Here is a 13,224-nt window from a genome sequence, read left to right as displayed (position 1 = left end):
AACTGGGTTTGGCCAAAAGCTTTCAGTGTTTGTTTGTTAACTCGAGGAGCAGCAGCAGCCACATGTCGCTATTCAATGTCTGCAGCTGGTGGTCCACACAATGTGGCACGGCAACTCAGTACGATGTGGCAAGTTTGTTGTGCGCACGCTTTGGGCTGGACACGCAGGAGAAGGATTACATAGTTGTGGGCTCGCAGACGGGACAGCTGAGCGTTTACTATCCGCATGGCAAGGCGTTTGAGGCAACGGATTTGTTGCTGGAGCTGCAGCTGGCGGAGCCCATACTGGGGCTCTATGCGGGCAAGTTCAGCGGGTAAGTCGAGGTGCAACTAAAGTGCAGTTTGTGATATGAAAACAAATTCGCAGCAATGCGCGCAATGAGAACGCCAATCAGCTGGCGGTGCTGCAGCCCAATGCCATAGCCATATACAATCTGCAGGCAGTTGCTGGCTTGGCGGACTACGGCACACAGTTGAAGCTGCAGCTGCTGGTGGAGCACAAGTTTGCGCGTGTGGCCTTTGCGCTCTGCCAGGGCCACTTTGGCCAGGTGAAGGGACGCGAGTTCTTTTGTGTGGTGCACTTGGACGGCACGTTGACGTTTTATGAGCAGGATGGCATTTGCTATGAGTGCAGCTTTCCCGGACAGCGTGCGCTGCCAGCGCCTGTGGTCTACTGCGAGCGCACCGATAGCTTCTTGCGCTTCAATGCCAGCTGGCACCTGCAGTGCTTTAGCTATCAGGACTTGTCGCATTCCTTGGTTAGTCGCAGCAGCAGCTATCAGCCCAGCTGGTCGCAGTGCCTGGGCGAGGGCATTCTGGATATGCGTGTGGTGCAGCTGAAGGAGTAAGTGCAGCAATGTAGTAGCTGTAGCTGTAGTAATCGCTGCTTGCTTTTATAGAAACTGCTCCTATATAATGATACTGGGCGAACGCAATTACATTTGCCTGGATGACAATGGCAAGTTTAACTTTCTGCTCAAGCTGGACTATGCGCCCAAATGCTTCTATAGCTTTGTCGTGGGCTATTACTGGGAGCCGGGCGCGCGTCTGCTGACAGCCATTGTCAGCGATTCGGCCAAGCTGCACATCTATGAGCAGGCGAATCTCATTTGGGCAGCGCAGTGGCAACAGCCCGCACCGGTGGCCATACAGCGCTCCAATGTGCATGGCCTGGCGGGCAGCCTTGTCACGCTGAGCGCCAATGGACAATTGACTGTGGGCTATCTGGGCGCGCAGCCATTTCAGTTTCAGGTCAAGCCGCTGAACATAGAGGAGCTGAGTTTTGCCGAGGCGCACAAGCAGCTGCAGCAGCTCGAGGAGGAGATCAAAGAGTCGGTGGACATACGCGACATGGATGCGCTGAACAAGCAGGCGGCGGAGCAAGTGCGTCTAAGCTTTAGCATACAGAAGGAGGTGTTCGATGATCTGGATACGCTGCTGTTGGATGTGCCCGCTGATGTGGCCGTCAAGGAGTTGCCCTCGGCCAAGGGACTGCTGCGCATCAAGATCAAGGCAGAGCTTGCCGAGCTGCAAGTGGTTTTCAACATGCCCAGCGGTGTGCGCTGTAGCCAGGAGACACTTAGCCTGGTGAATGTGCCAGCAGGCAGCAGCCAGGAGCTGGAGCTGGACTTTTACATTGCTGAGCTGTTGCATGCGCATAGCACGCGCGTTGAGGTCTTCGCCTCCTTTGTCAGTCCAAGGGTAAGCTTAGAATTCTGTTTGAAATTTTGAGTTTTCTAATCCTCATCTTCACCTGCTTAGGGCATACCACGCGTGCTACAGCAAAGCGCCTACTTGCCGCTCTCCATGTTCTATCGCAGCTGTCAGCCACAGAAGGCGGCGGGCATTAAGTTGACCTACACCATAACCAGCAAGCATGTGCCGCCCAAGCTGTCGACGTTCTTTGCGGAGTTTGTGGATGCCGAGAGCGAAACGCATGCAATGGGCTTGCAGCTGCTCTGCCCGGGACTGGAGAAGCTCAATGAGATTATTACGGTGGTGGCAGCCAAGAACTCGAATCGCTTAAGGTAAGCGCCGCACTTGAACTCAATTGCAACTTAATTGATTTTGTTGCAGAATCCAATCGGATTGCGTGGAAACCTTTGGCATGATATTGGAGCGCATTGTGGAAACGACGCTGCAGCTGGACAGCGCTGCCTCGCTGCTCAACATGCAGAAGCGTAAGCCCAAGCGTGGCGTACTCAATCGCTGTGTGGAACGCATTATAGCGGCGCCATTCATACCCAGTCAGCCCATACTACATCGCGTCGATGTTCACCACGAAACGCAGCTCAACATACGCAGCCAAACGGTAAGTGGGGGGGGGGGGGGGGGTATTTGCCTGAGAGTGTATACTAATATAATTGTTGTGACCCAGGCCCAACTGGAGGAACTATGGCAACAGTTCAAAACGCTACAGCGTCAGCTGCAGGAACAATCGGAGAGCGAGCCCAAAGAGACACTCACCATGCAAATAGAGGCGAACTATGACCAATTGATAATAGAAGGAGACAAGTTGGTGGAAATACGCCGGGACGAGAGAAGGTAAGCCAACAACAATTAGTTCAACACGCGACCAAGCGTCGCCATACAACAGTGGCTAACAAAACAATTCGAACAAAGTTCGGGATTGACTTGGAAATTTAAAAATGCCAGTGCAGAAGTTTTTGTTTTAATTTGTATGCAATTTCAACAAATAATAACAAACAGAAATTTTTCATTTGTTTGCGTTTATTAAAATAAACTATTTTTTGGTCAATGCGCATACTAATGCAAGCTACTGTGCCGGCTTAACTGTTTTTGTTTGTGTACCTTGCTTTATAGTCAATTACTGTCTATTTTCATTTTACTCACAGACAGAACTGCGACCTCAACTGCGCCATATCATTAGCCAAATGGATAATTCATGGCCTGAACTTGGAGGAGCGTGTGGTGAATGTGGTCAGTTCAGTGTTGAGCATACCTGTGGAGGACTGGACGGAACTTGTGCGTAGCGCATGAAATGAAAATCCAAACGACGCATTAAATTATTTACATTTTTTTTTTGACAGTGCTGGGAAGAATCTATGGCTCCTGGCATTGATATGCTGCATCATTTTGGACCACTAATGCGTTCCAAATCCACATCACAGCATGGCCTGCTCGATGGCGACAGCTCGCGGGAGAGCTTCGAGTACAGCCGCTTCAGGCGGCATTTTTCAACGCTGTTCGATCGCATTGTGCGTCTAGCCTCATCCACAACGGATGAGCAGAGCAGCAAGCAGCCGAGCACTGCAAATGAGGCAACGGCAGCGCCAACAGAGCAGCCTACCGATGAAATTGGCAACTTGCAGCGCATGTTGGCTGAGCCGGGCGCACGTGCAGGCGCCACTAAGCTAAGTAGCTCCTTGGAGGCTGTGGTAGACGATGAGGAGGAGTATGATGAGGAGGATCTGCGCGATACTGGCTATCGCAAGGATTATGGCGCTACGGCAAGCACAACGAAGCGCGAGCCAGCGCCCAAGTCGGGCATGCATAATCAGTGGATCAACGAGGATTTCGAGCTGCCCACCACTGAGGAGCTCTTCAGCGACTTGGGTATCTGGTGGTAGTGCCCTTAGCCATAACTGAATTATAAAACGGTGTTCAAATATATTTGTATATAACTAAATGTCAGTGAGCTGTGATTTGATTTGTGTGTTGACTCTCGAGCGTGGGCGTGCGGCTGGACCGGCAGACTCGTTTATGATGCACAGTTGGCAGATAAAACAAAAACAAGATAAAACTTAAGCTGCAGTGCACAGCTGCAATCTTGTCCAGCGTCCCCAGACTGCCTGTCTGGGCATGCAACATGTGGGCTGCCACTCAACGTGATTCCCTGTCAGCTCGGCTGCCTTAAACAAGTCACAGACCCACACTCCTAGCGACTATAACTTATATAGACTTGCTGCTCCAGTTGCCTCCACTCATGTACAACAATACGTTGCATAAATTGCCGACAATTGAGTGAAAAATGTCCGCGTCAAGCGGCGCTGTCTTGAGTCTGGAACTTACACACACACGCACGCACACACACAACTGTAGCTTGGGTGGCCCGTGTCTCTTGTTTATTAAATACATGACATTTAAATGTGATCCGCGATGATTAAAAGTGCTTTGCGGTTTTAAAATTCAACACCACAGGTCAGTCACATTTCTCAAATATTTGCACTGCTTGTTTTGAGCAAAGAAGTTAAGTAAATTTACTTTATTCCCAGTAAAGTGGCGTTACCATCGAAAGTATAAATGAAATATATACGTACTTATTGCTGTTGTATTAAATCAATGAAAAATTGTGTTGTTAAAGTCAAGGCAATAAAACGAATGCTTATTATATTACAACTGCTTGTTGTAACTTAGATCTAATTTAAGATTGTTGATTAAATAATTGAGCTTATTGAACGTAATTTTAATTCTAATAGTAGCTGCAACTGCTGCATTCAAATTTGGTAAGTCTAACATTTTCCATTAGTTGTTGTGATGCTTTACGATTTTATTTCGCCAAATTGGGCATGTTTATTACCAAAAGCTCTTTAATTTGGATAGCGCCGTAAATTCATTTAATATGCAAACATCGTTAAGACACAACTCCAACATTTTAATTAGCTGTGAAAAAAGTTATAAAACATACAGCTACTGTACTTAAAATTTAAAAGCCCGCACAATTTATTTTGTGTGTGGGGTTTTTATCAATTGAACACGCTCATTTGCTCCACTGTGCAAGTGCGAGTTAACAAATGCAAATAAAATGTTTGCGCCGAATTTTGTTGTTAATAAACAGTAAACAAAATTACACATGTCGTTAACTAAACGGAAATGTTATTAAATCAAAGCAAAAAGAATGATAAAAAATAATGCGGAAGAGTATTCATAAATTAAATTTAATATAATGCGTTCATATCTTTGGTCAACAGTTTAAAAATTAAACTTTAAATGGATGTTTATAAATAATTTGCTGATAATTAATTATAATTGGGATTGTACTGTTCCTTAATGGAGCACAAGGCGGGATACTTGGGATTAGCGCCAGAGCTGCAGCCCGAGGCGGGCTCACCCACCTTATAGACTTGTACGCCCACAGCATAGGTGCTGGCATAATTGCAGGCCAAGTTGTAGATGTACAGAAAGGGATATTTGGGATTAGTAAACCGCAGCATAGCACAGCCCACATGCGTATTGCGATCCACAACAGTTTCGGCAAAGTGTCCGTACTTTTCACTAAAAGCAAATGCGCATAAAATTAACAATCAGCCTAGTATAAAGCTTAAGTTCACTTACAGATGCCTGGCCACGCGAAATTCGGTTATATAACTGCTGTCTATAAGCGGATGCTCGCCGAACCACAGGCCCAAGGAGTTCTCCACAATGCTCTGCACATTTAGTGGCGCATTGCGCATACGATCCAAGCCACAAAGATTCTGGCCAACATTGCGAAAGCGATAGGAGTTATTGCACTCATCGTGATCCAGATGACAGGTCTTGAGGTTCAGCGTGGCCAAGTACTCCAGCTCCTCGTCCCACTGCATGGTGGCCATATTGGCTGCAGGATAATAGCCTGGCAATTTTCCCGAGGCAATAAAGTTGCGGCGCTTGTTATGTTCGTGCAGTATGAACTCGCGATGTGGTCGCAGATCTATCATAGCGGCATCTTCGGAGCAGCGTTCATGGAATTGCTGCAATAGTCAATAGTAAAGAGAATGTTGCTTATGCTGGCTGCTGCACTAATTTGTTTACTCACACCATCGTTGTTGCATGCCACATGTTTCTTGCCCGCACCGCACAGCTGAGCATCACACCAGGATTGTTCAACACTTGTTGTTGTTGCTGCGAAGATGCACAGCATCAATGCTAAGATCTCAATTGAATACATGACTACTCGTGCTTTTGTTTGCTGCGCTTGAAGTTAATCGAATGCAATTGCTGCAGCTTGAGCTCGCAATATTTATATGCAAAGCAGGCCGGCAAAACTTAATATGCAGTCAATACAGAACATATTTTATTTTTGGATCATTTATTGTTGTTAAACGTATGCGTATGATATTTAAAAATTCGTCAGCGGCAGGTTGTCTTGCGGTTTAAGGCAGGTCAAGCAGTTGAGGTGTGAAGTGACGTCACGACACTTTCTGCCGTTACAGCACAAGTCAAGGAAAATTTCATGTTAATTATATTATTCCCATGTAGCAACGTATTTATTCAATGGGAATTATTGTTATTTGTGTGCAAACAAACAAAATTTAAGCTTATTATAAAAATCAACAGTAAATTTGTTTATGTTTTACCAATTTAGTGCACAATTAATTGCTGGCATATATTTATTAATTATTATAACTGGCAATTAGTTAGCAATATTAATGATTAGCATTATTTTTGTTTAAATAACGCTTTATTTATTTACATGGCCAGAAGTACGCGAGCTTAATATGCTTAGCAGCTTCTGTCAGTCTGCGCATGCTATTCAGCTTTTGACTGTGTGCTATTCTAGTAAAGCTGACTGCGTGCGCTTGTTTGAATTTTAGAGCTACAATGAATTACTTGTTAGACATAATTCGATTGATTAAATTCACTTATATTAATATTAAGACACTGTTGCTTTCAAGCTTAAACCAACACTAAAACTGAAATAGAAACTCGGTTAGCTAAAGCAGCTACGACTATGCTATAAATGTTATTACATTTTAGATGTAAGTCGCAATGACTTTGACCCACGAGTTCATGCAAACCTCTTTAAGACTCTTCCCGGAAAACTGCGACCTGTTTAATGGACGCATTTGTTTTGATCAGCCACAAAACAAAGTTGAATGGAGTTCAGCGACGAGTCTGCGCGTTGGTGGGTGTTGCTGTCGCCGCCGCCAGATTACAAGCGTGCTTACATAGTTCACTGACATCTGAGCACCCTTCTTGTTGAGCCTGCTGCTCAAAATTCAGAATACTGGTTATGGGAAGCGCATGCGACAGACAGCTAATTTTTGTTGCAAAATATAAATAAATAAAAAGCAAAGAAAAGACTATAAAACGACGCACACAAATCAAATAAAAAATATATTATTTGCATATTCAAACAAGATGTTTATGATGTGTGCCCGTGTGCCTATCTTTGTATGTGTGTGTGTAGCTTGGGAGGAAACAAACGAAAGTGCTGTGCTAACCAGTCTAAGCTACATTCGCTACTTTAGCAGTGCTAGCAGTTCGAAAAGAGAGAGCGAGAGATTTTTATTAGCGCATAAGATAAAGATAAAGCAAACTTGAACTTGAGCTGTAGCGACTAGTAAGTGTATTTAAGCTTCGCTTAGCTGTTAGTATCACATTTCGTTACTTGTTAATTTTTTTTATAAGCACAGCTGTAGTTATGCATATCCGTCAGTCATTAATTTGGGCATTAATTCGGCGCAGCTTGTTAGAATTTGAATAAACAATAACTGGCAGCTTTTTACAACAAATCAATGGCTAATTATTATTAGACGACAACAAATGCTAAAGTTGGGTCAACACACGCATATAAATGAACACATTAACCTTTTGTTTATTAACGAACACTAAACTTAGACTACGACTACGACAATAAGTAAACCTGAGCTATAGATACTTGCAACGGCTCCAAGTTGCATCACCAGTTGGGATCGTAATGCTCTCGCGTAGAACATAAGCCGGGATAGAGAGGATTTCGTCCCGTTTGGCAGCGCGAGGCAGTGCGTCCTACCTCATAGACAGGTGCGTCCAGGGCGTAAATGGACGAGTAATTGCAGACAACATTATACACATACCCATAGGTATGATCGGGGCGTGTAAATCTTAAAATGGCGCAGCCTATTTTAGCGCTTTTGTCCACAACCATTTCCACAAAGTGTCCGTACTCCTCACTGCAATTAAATATAACAAATTAAATTGAATAATGTAAATAAAACAAAAAAAATGTAGAATCAGCTGCGTGACTTAGAGCAAGATTGAAAATTAATAGCAAAAAGTTAAAAGTTAAAGTTTCGTAAAGAAATTTTTAAATAAAAGCTGCCAATTATACAATTTGGAGATTGCTTATACAGAGTATCTACTGTACATACTAAATTGATTGCTGTTGTACTTACAAATGTTTGGTTACGCGAAATCTGTCTATATAGCTGCTGTCTATCAGATCGTACTCATTGAACCACAAGCCCAAGGACTCTTCGATGAGGCTGGTGACATTCACGTGTGGATTACGATTACGCCAGACGGCGCAAAGGTTCTGACCGGAGTTGGCAAACCGGTAAGAATTGTGGCAAGCATCGTGATCCAATTTGCAGGTGCGCACATTGAGTGAGGCCAAGTACTGCAGCTCATCGTCCCACATCTAAAATAAAAGCAAAGCTGTTAATTGGCGCGATCTTGTGCGTGCCCACTGTACTTACCATGGTGGTCATGCGGGCAGCAGGATAATAGCCAGGCAGCTTGCCCAGCGCCACAAAGTTGCGACGCTTGTTGTGTCCATGCACAAAGTGCGCCTTATTTCTAGCTGAGATCTCCACCTCGAAGGCATCTGGCTGGCAGCGTTTGTGGAAATGCTGCAAAGGACAGTGAAAAGTTTGATTTGAAGTCTTAAGCGGCATGTGGCAAGTTCTCAAGTTGCTTACGCCATTGTTGCGGCAGGCTATGTGCTTGACTCCTGCGCAGAGCGATGCATCGCACCAGCTGTGCTGCTTAGCGAGTGCCAACTGTAGCAGTTGCACTAGCACAAGCAAAGCGATTAACATAAAGCGCGACATTTGGTTGATATATTAAAACGTTTTGTTTGATTTGTCTCCGCCGCTGCTCAGCGCTGGCAAACCTTTATAGCCGGGTTCTAATGCTTTCAATGCGAAGCTGGCCAATTCGCGTGGCCGTCTTTATTGAATGTTTCTGTCCGAATGAAATACAGACAGACTTGGCCATAGCTAGCGACAGCTAGCCCGATCCAGAGCCGCCTCAAAGCATCAGTCAGCCAAGCAAGCAAGCTTGACTTCACTTTTTCCCCCCTTTCTTCCCCACCTATATAATATACATGTAGTATGTATATAATCAGTGTATATAGCTATTTCTCTGCGAGCCTTTCTAACACGCTTGAAACAAAACGCGCAAGAACAAGTTTATACAAAACACTGTTAATAAATAAGCATAAATATTAATTTGAGGGAACGCGTCGGGAACACTGCGCGTTGAGCTTGACCAAATGACAACAACAACAACTGCAGAGCAACAAAATTTGATGAGCATTGTGCTATCTAAGCAAATTGTTTTTATACAAGCCGTTATTATAGCCATAAGTCCCCATTGACAAACTATAAAAGCCAGCACGTTTTGCCTTAAAATAAACTCTAAGCTGTAGTTTATATATATAGTACGTCATTTGGCTAATTTGTGGGCGTTTTTTGCTACATTTAATTCAATTTAACTTTTTTTTTGTTGCGGTGATTGTTTGCTTCGACTGTTGGCAGCAGGCAAGTTCTTATTGGATTTGCGTGTTTTGTTTGTGAAAGTATTAGTGTCAACTCATTAGACTGAGCTCAGTTGCTAAATTATGCTAATTGCAGGCTATAGCTTCTGCAGACTGTCGGGCGGCAAAAAATAAGTTATAAAGCCAGCACACGATTGATTTACGCGTGCGATACATTTACCGAAACTTTTTAGTTTGTTCTAAAGTTCTAAATCCAAATTATGTAAATTAATATACTGAGTTGTGAAAGTAAGTTCTTGGCCAGGCAAAAATTGTTGTCAAGGCAATGTTGTATATAGCTCGTGATTAGTAAAAGCTATAACAAAGATAATATGTATATTTATTCATGCAGTATATATTAGAGTGAGCCTATACCATAATAAAAATATTAAATATTAAGAGTAAATTAGAATTGCATTAAACAGATTGTTGTAGAAATTTCTGTTTTATTTTTTATACAATTGTATTTTGTTAGTTTTAAGCAAAGAGAGTTTAGCTTGCAACAAAAAATATGTTGGCACACCCTAATGCTCATACATATTAATCTTTCTCAATCAATATTCATAAGTGTTGGGAATTATTTATGAACTGCTCTGCCCCTAAATAACAATCGCATTACGCCCATGGCCCATAAACTTTGGCTCAAATCAGCTTGTGAATTGTTTGCTAAACAATTATCTTTACATAAATATGCTTTCAAGGCGCCAGAACAATCCACATTATTTAATAACAATTAGCATTTATGCATGGCCAGGGGGCAGTGCTTAGATAATCGTAATTAAAGTCGCACTTGGATTGTGTAGCGCTGAGCTTCCGTCATCACTCAACTGCGGGCGACAAGTACTTTTTGCATAATTGCATTTAATTATATTTTTTTTTGCTTTGCCTGTCTTTGGAAGCGTCTGCTTGTAACGAAAATAAAGTTATGCATAATATGAGAAATGTTAAATAATAAACAACTTAATTATAATAATTAATAATAAAGCATATTGACAACGCCATATGCCAAAATGTCTTAATGAATGCCAACTTGTTTGAGCTTGCAAATAACCAAAAACAAAAACAATGACCTAAACAAAAACAAATACAAAATAATCAAGCCGACGCCCGAGTGTCTGTTAAATTGCGTTGAAGCGCGTCTTCGCCACGAGAGTGTCGCTCTCTTTCTTTCTTGCGCTGTTCTTTTCTACATGGTTATGGCTAATTATGCACATGACACTTGGCAATTAATTAAATTAGACAGACCCAAAAGCCCAAATGGTTACATACACACGCCAGCGCCATTAAAGCCAACGCTGAATACTTGATTGCGAATTAAGTTAGTCACCAGTGCCAATCGTCATTAGCTTAAACAATTCATATGCATTCATTCATTAATGCCTGTAAATAATTAACCAACTATACGAGTGCCTGCGCTTTCACACGCTTCACCCTCTAACTTGATCGAGCCGCGTTGTAAACAGTTTTGTTCAAGCTAATGGCTTACAAGCCGATAACAAGCGAGCAACAAGCAATTGAGCTGCACATATACAATGTTTAAATTAAATTGAGTTGAATTGTTCACACTCATTATGCCAATATTCGTGCAATTATAATTGAGCAGCAGCATGAGAAATTTAAATGCCAACTGAAGCGTTATCGATCAGCTAAGGCGACAAATCTAACACTCGGATAAGCGTTTAAGCCACTGGGAAGCTTCTTGATTTTGAGATGAAGATTAGTCCCAGAATTAGATAACTGATTACATCTATTCTTAAGCTATGGCTCTATTATTTCTTCCTTTTACAACAGCGCCTATGCTCATAGATCAACTTTCATAAGCAATTTCACATTAACAAAGGAAATAGTTTAATTAAAACAATACACAAGTTATTTTGCTACATTGTTACAACATTTTATTGCTTTACGTTTATAGCGGATTAATAAATAAAACGGATTAAAGCTTAGCGCACTTTTAGTCGTTTGGCTTAGCGCTTAGCGCAAATAAAAATAAATATATTTTGAATAATTTATTAATGCAAAGCGCTGCTCTCAAAAGTATGCAATAAGTTGGTGGCTTTTGTGATTTATTTCATTGGCCGCTCTCCCCATACAACTGGACCCAGTGTGCGGGTGGCTGACTTAGAACATTTATGGCTAGCGCCTTAAAGTATATTGCAAATTATTTGAAAAGAAGTTGGAGCCACTCTCTCTACTGCCCACACACACACACAACCCTCACATATGGCTGTCGCATAAATAACGCTTCAATAGTCTGAATGGCTATACGCTGCTGAGTGTGGCTGTGGCTGTGGCTATGGCTGTCATCAGCAGCACGCATGTAAATCCAGTGCGTGGGCGACTAGCCAAACGGAAAGTGCAACCCTTGAGCAAAGAGCTTACGTGGGCGTCTCGCTGACATATGTGCTAATGGCGGTCGCCGTCGCCTACGCAACGCAGTCCTTGGAGCAAGTGATTCATGCTTGATAGGTCTGCTGCTGGCCATTTGGATGATACATTGGCGTGTCAACAAAGGCAGCCAGCGGCTTATCGCTGCGCATCTTTATGAGTCTCTGCAAGTGCCAATAGATGGATATGTATGCGTGTGTGTGTGTGGACATTGGGTAAACATTTGTTGTGATAAATCGCTGATTTTAAGTGCCTGGCGACGCTCTAACGCTGAAGCCAAGGGGGAATACCAAACATGCCAAACGCTGGACAGCAAGCAACATTTCACAATGCCAAATTTGGCGCAAGCGGTGGCGCCACACCACAACCAACTGATTGGGGCGCAAGCAGCGCGGCGGGCAGAACATGCGCTCCAATTATACACGCACCATATTGGTTGGCCTGGCATTTGTGCCGATATGGACAGGTTAGCGCCAGATAAGGCAAGCGCACGCGTCGCTTGGTGTCGTCTCCAGGCGAGCGACACGCGGAAGCACAAAGCACAAAACACATGCCACATGCAATGCTACAACTTGCAACTTGCACACACAGTCGGTGGGCCAAGCAGCCGCCGAACAGCAGCAGCTGTTGAATTCTGTTGAATCAGACGTGCATCAATCAGCGTTTGCGCATGCGTTGCACGTGCCCCACAGTGGCTGCCGCTGCGTCTTGCTAGTTGACCCACCAGCCCCGCTTGCTCGCTGCGATTTGATTCCTGTCTGCGCTTAAAGCACACAAGATTGTATTTCTGTCTAAATCGACAGCGATTTACGAGCTTATTGTATTTAATGCTTGCCTTCCAATTCCAAGAACCGCGCTCGCGCTTCAGGCAAGGGGCGCGCAGACAAAAGGCAAATGATTGCCCTACAACGAGCCTTGTGGCCAGTTCAAATTACAGACAAACTTGTGCCTGCAATCGCGCACAACCAAAACCAAACTCGAGCCATCATTGACAAGTATTGCTAAGCAAACATGCATAAATTGATTGTGATTGCTACTCTCGGAGCAGCAGCCCAAAAGGCAACTGTAGAGTTGGCGAGCAAGTAATTCGACGCCCAGACACGAGCACTGTGCACTCAAAGTCGCCTCAGTCTCAGTCTCAGTCGCAGTCTCAGACACTGGGCACACTTCCTTCCGTCTGCGCTGGCCCTAGCCTGGGAGCCCACCCTAGACGCAGTGTCGTCGTCATCATTTATGTCTCTTGTCGCAAGTTCGTGCCTGCGAATCCGATGCCAGTTGTACATTAAAAAAAGGAAACAAGCAACAACATAATCATAAACATTTGCTCAGGCCGCAGGCAGCAGCAATTAAAAGACTCAATGCATCAATGCAAAATTT

General features: G+C 43.7%; 3 protein-coding genes across 3 annotated transcripts; 1 reads left to right on the top strand and 2 right to left on the bottom strand.

Moving 5' to 3' along the window:
• The first annotated feature begins 62 nt into the window (after positions 1-62).
• Positions 63-3,632, top strand: LOC108594807 (protein PTHB1). Its single transcript, XM_033293119.1, has 8 exons — positions 63-313; positions 367-843; positions 899-1,700; positions 1,761-2,026; positions 2,076-2,310; positions 2,377-2,543; positions 2,855-2,984; positions 3,050-3,632. Exons 1-8 carry the CDS (start codon positions 63-65, stop codon positions 3,587-3,589), a joined length of 2,868 nt encoding a protein of 955 aa, XP_033149010.1. The 3' UTR covers positions 3,590-3,632.
• Positions 3,633-4,881: 1,249 nt separating this feature from the next.
• Positions 4,882-5,913, bottom strand: LOC108595815 (antigen 5 like allergen Cul n 1). Its single transcript, XM_017981105.1, has 3 exons — positions 5,755-5,913; positions 5,295-5,689; positions 4,882-5,234 (listed from the first exon to the last, which is right to left on the bottom strand). Exons 1-3 carry the CDS (start codon positions 5,884-5,886, stop codon positions 4,979-4,981), a joined length of 783 nt encoding a protein of 260 aa, XP_017836594.1. The 5' UTR covers positions 5,887-5,913; the 3' UTR covers positions 4,882-4,978.
• A 1,586-nt stretch (positions 5,914-7,499) lies between these two features.
• LOC108595711 (antigen 5 like allergen Cul n 1) lies at positions 7,500-8,844 on the bottom strand. Its single transcript, XM_017980993.2, has 4 exons — positions 8,621-8,844; positions 8,399-8,551; positions 8,096-8,340; positions 7,500-7,873 (listed from the first exon to the last, which is right to left on the bottom strand). The coding sequence occupies exons 1-4, from the start codon at positions 8,750-8,752 to the stop codon at positions 7,621-7,623; spliced, it is 783 nt and encodes a 260-aa protein (XP_017836482.1). The 5' UTR covers positions 8,753-8,844; the 3' UTR covers positions 7,500-7,620.
• Between the last annotated feature and the right edge of the window lie 4,380 nt (positions 8,845-13,224).

This window comes from Drosophila busckii, chromosome 2R (genome assembly GCF_011750605.1).
Source record: "Drosophila busckii strain San Diego stock center, stock number 13000-0081.31 chromosome 2R, ASM1175060v1, whole genome shotgun sequence".
In the NCBI taxonomy this organism is placed as follows: Eukaryota; Metazoa; Arthropoda; class Insecta; order Diptera; family Drosophilidae; genus Drosophila; species Drosophila busckii.
This window is presented reverse-complemented; position numbering and strand designations above follow the sequence as displayed.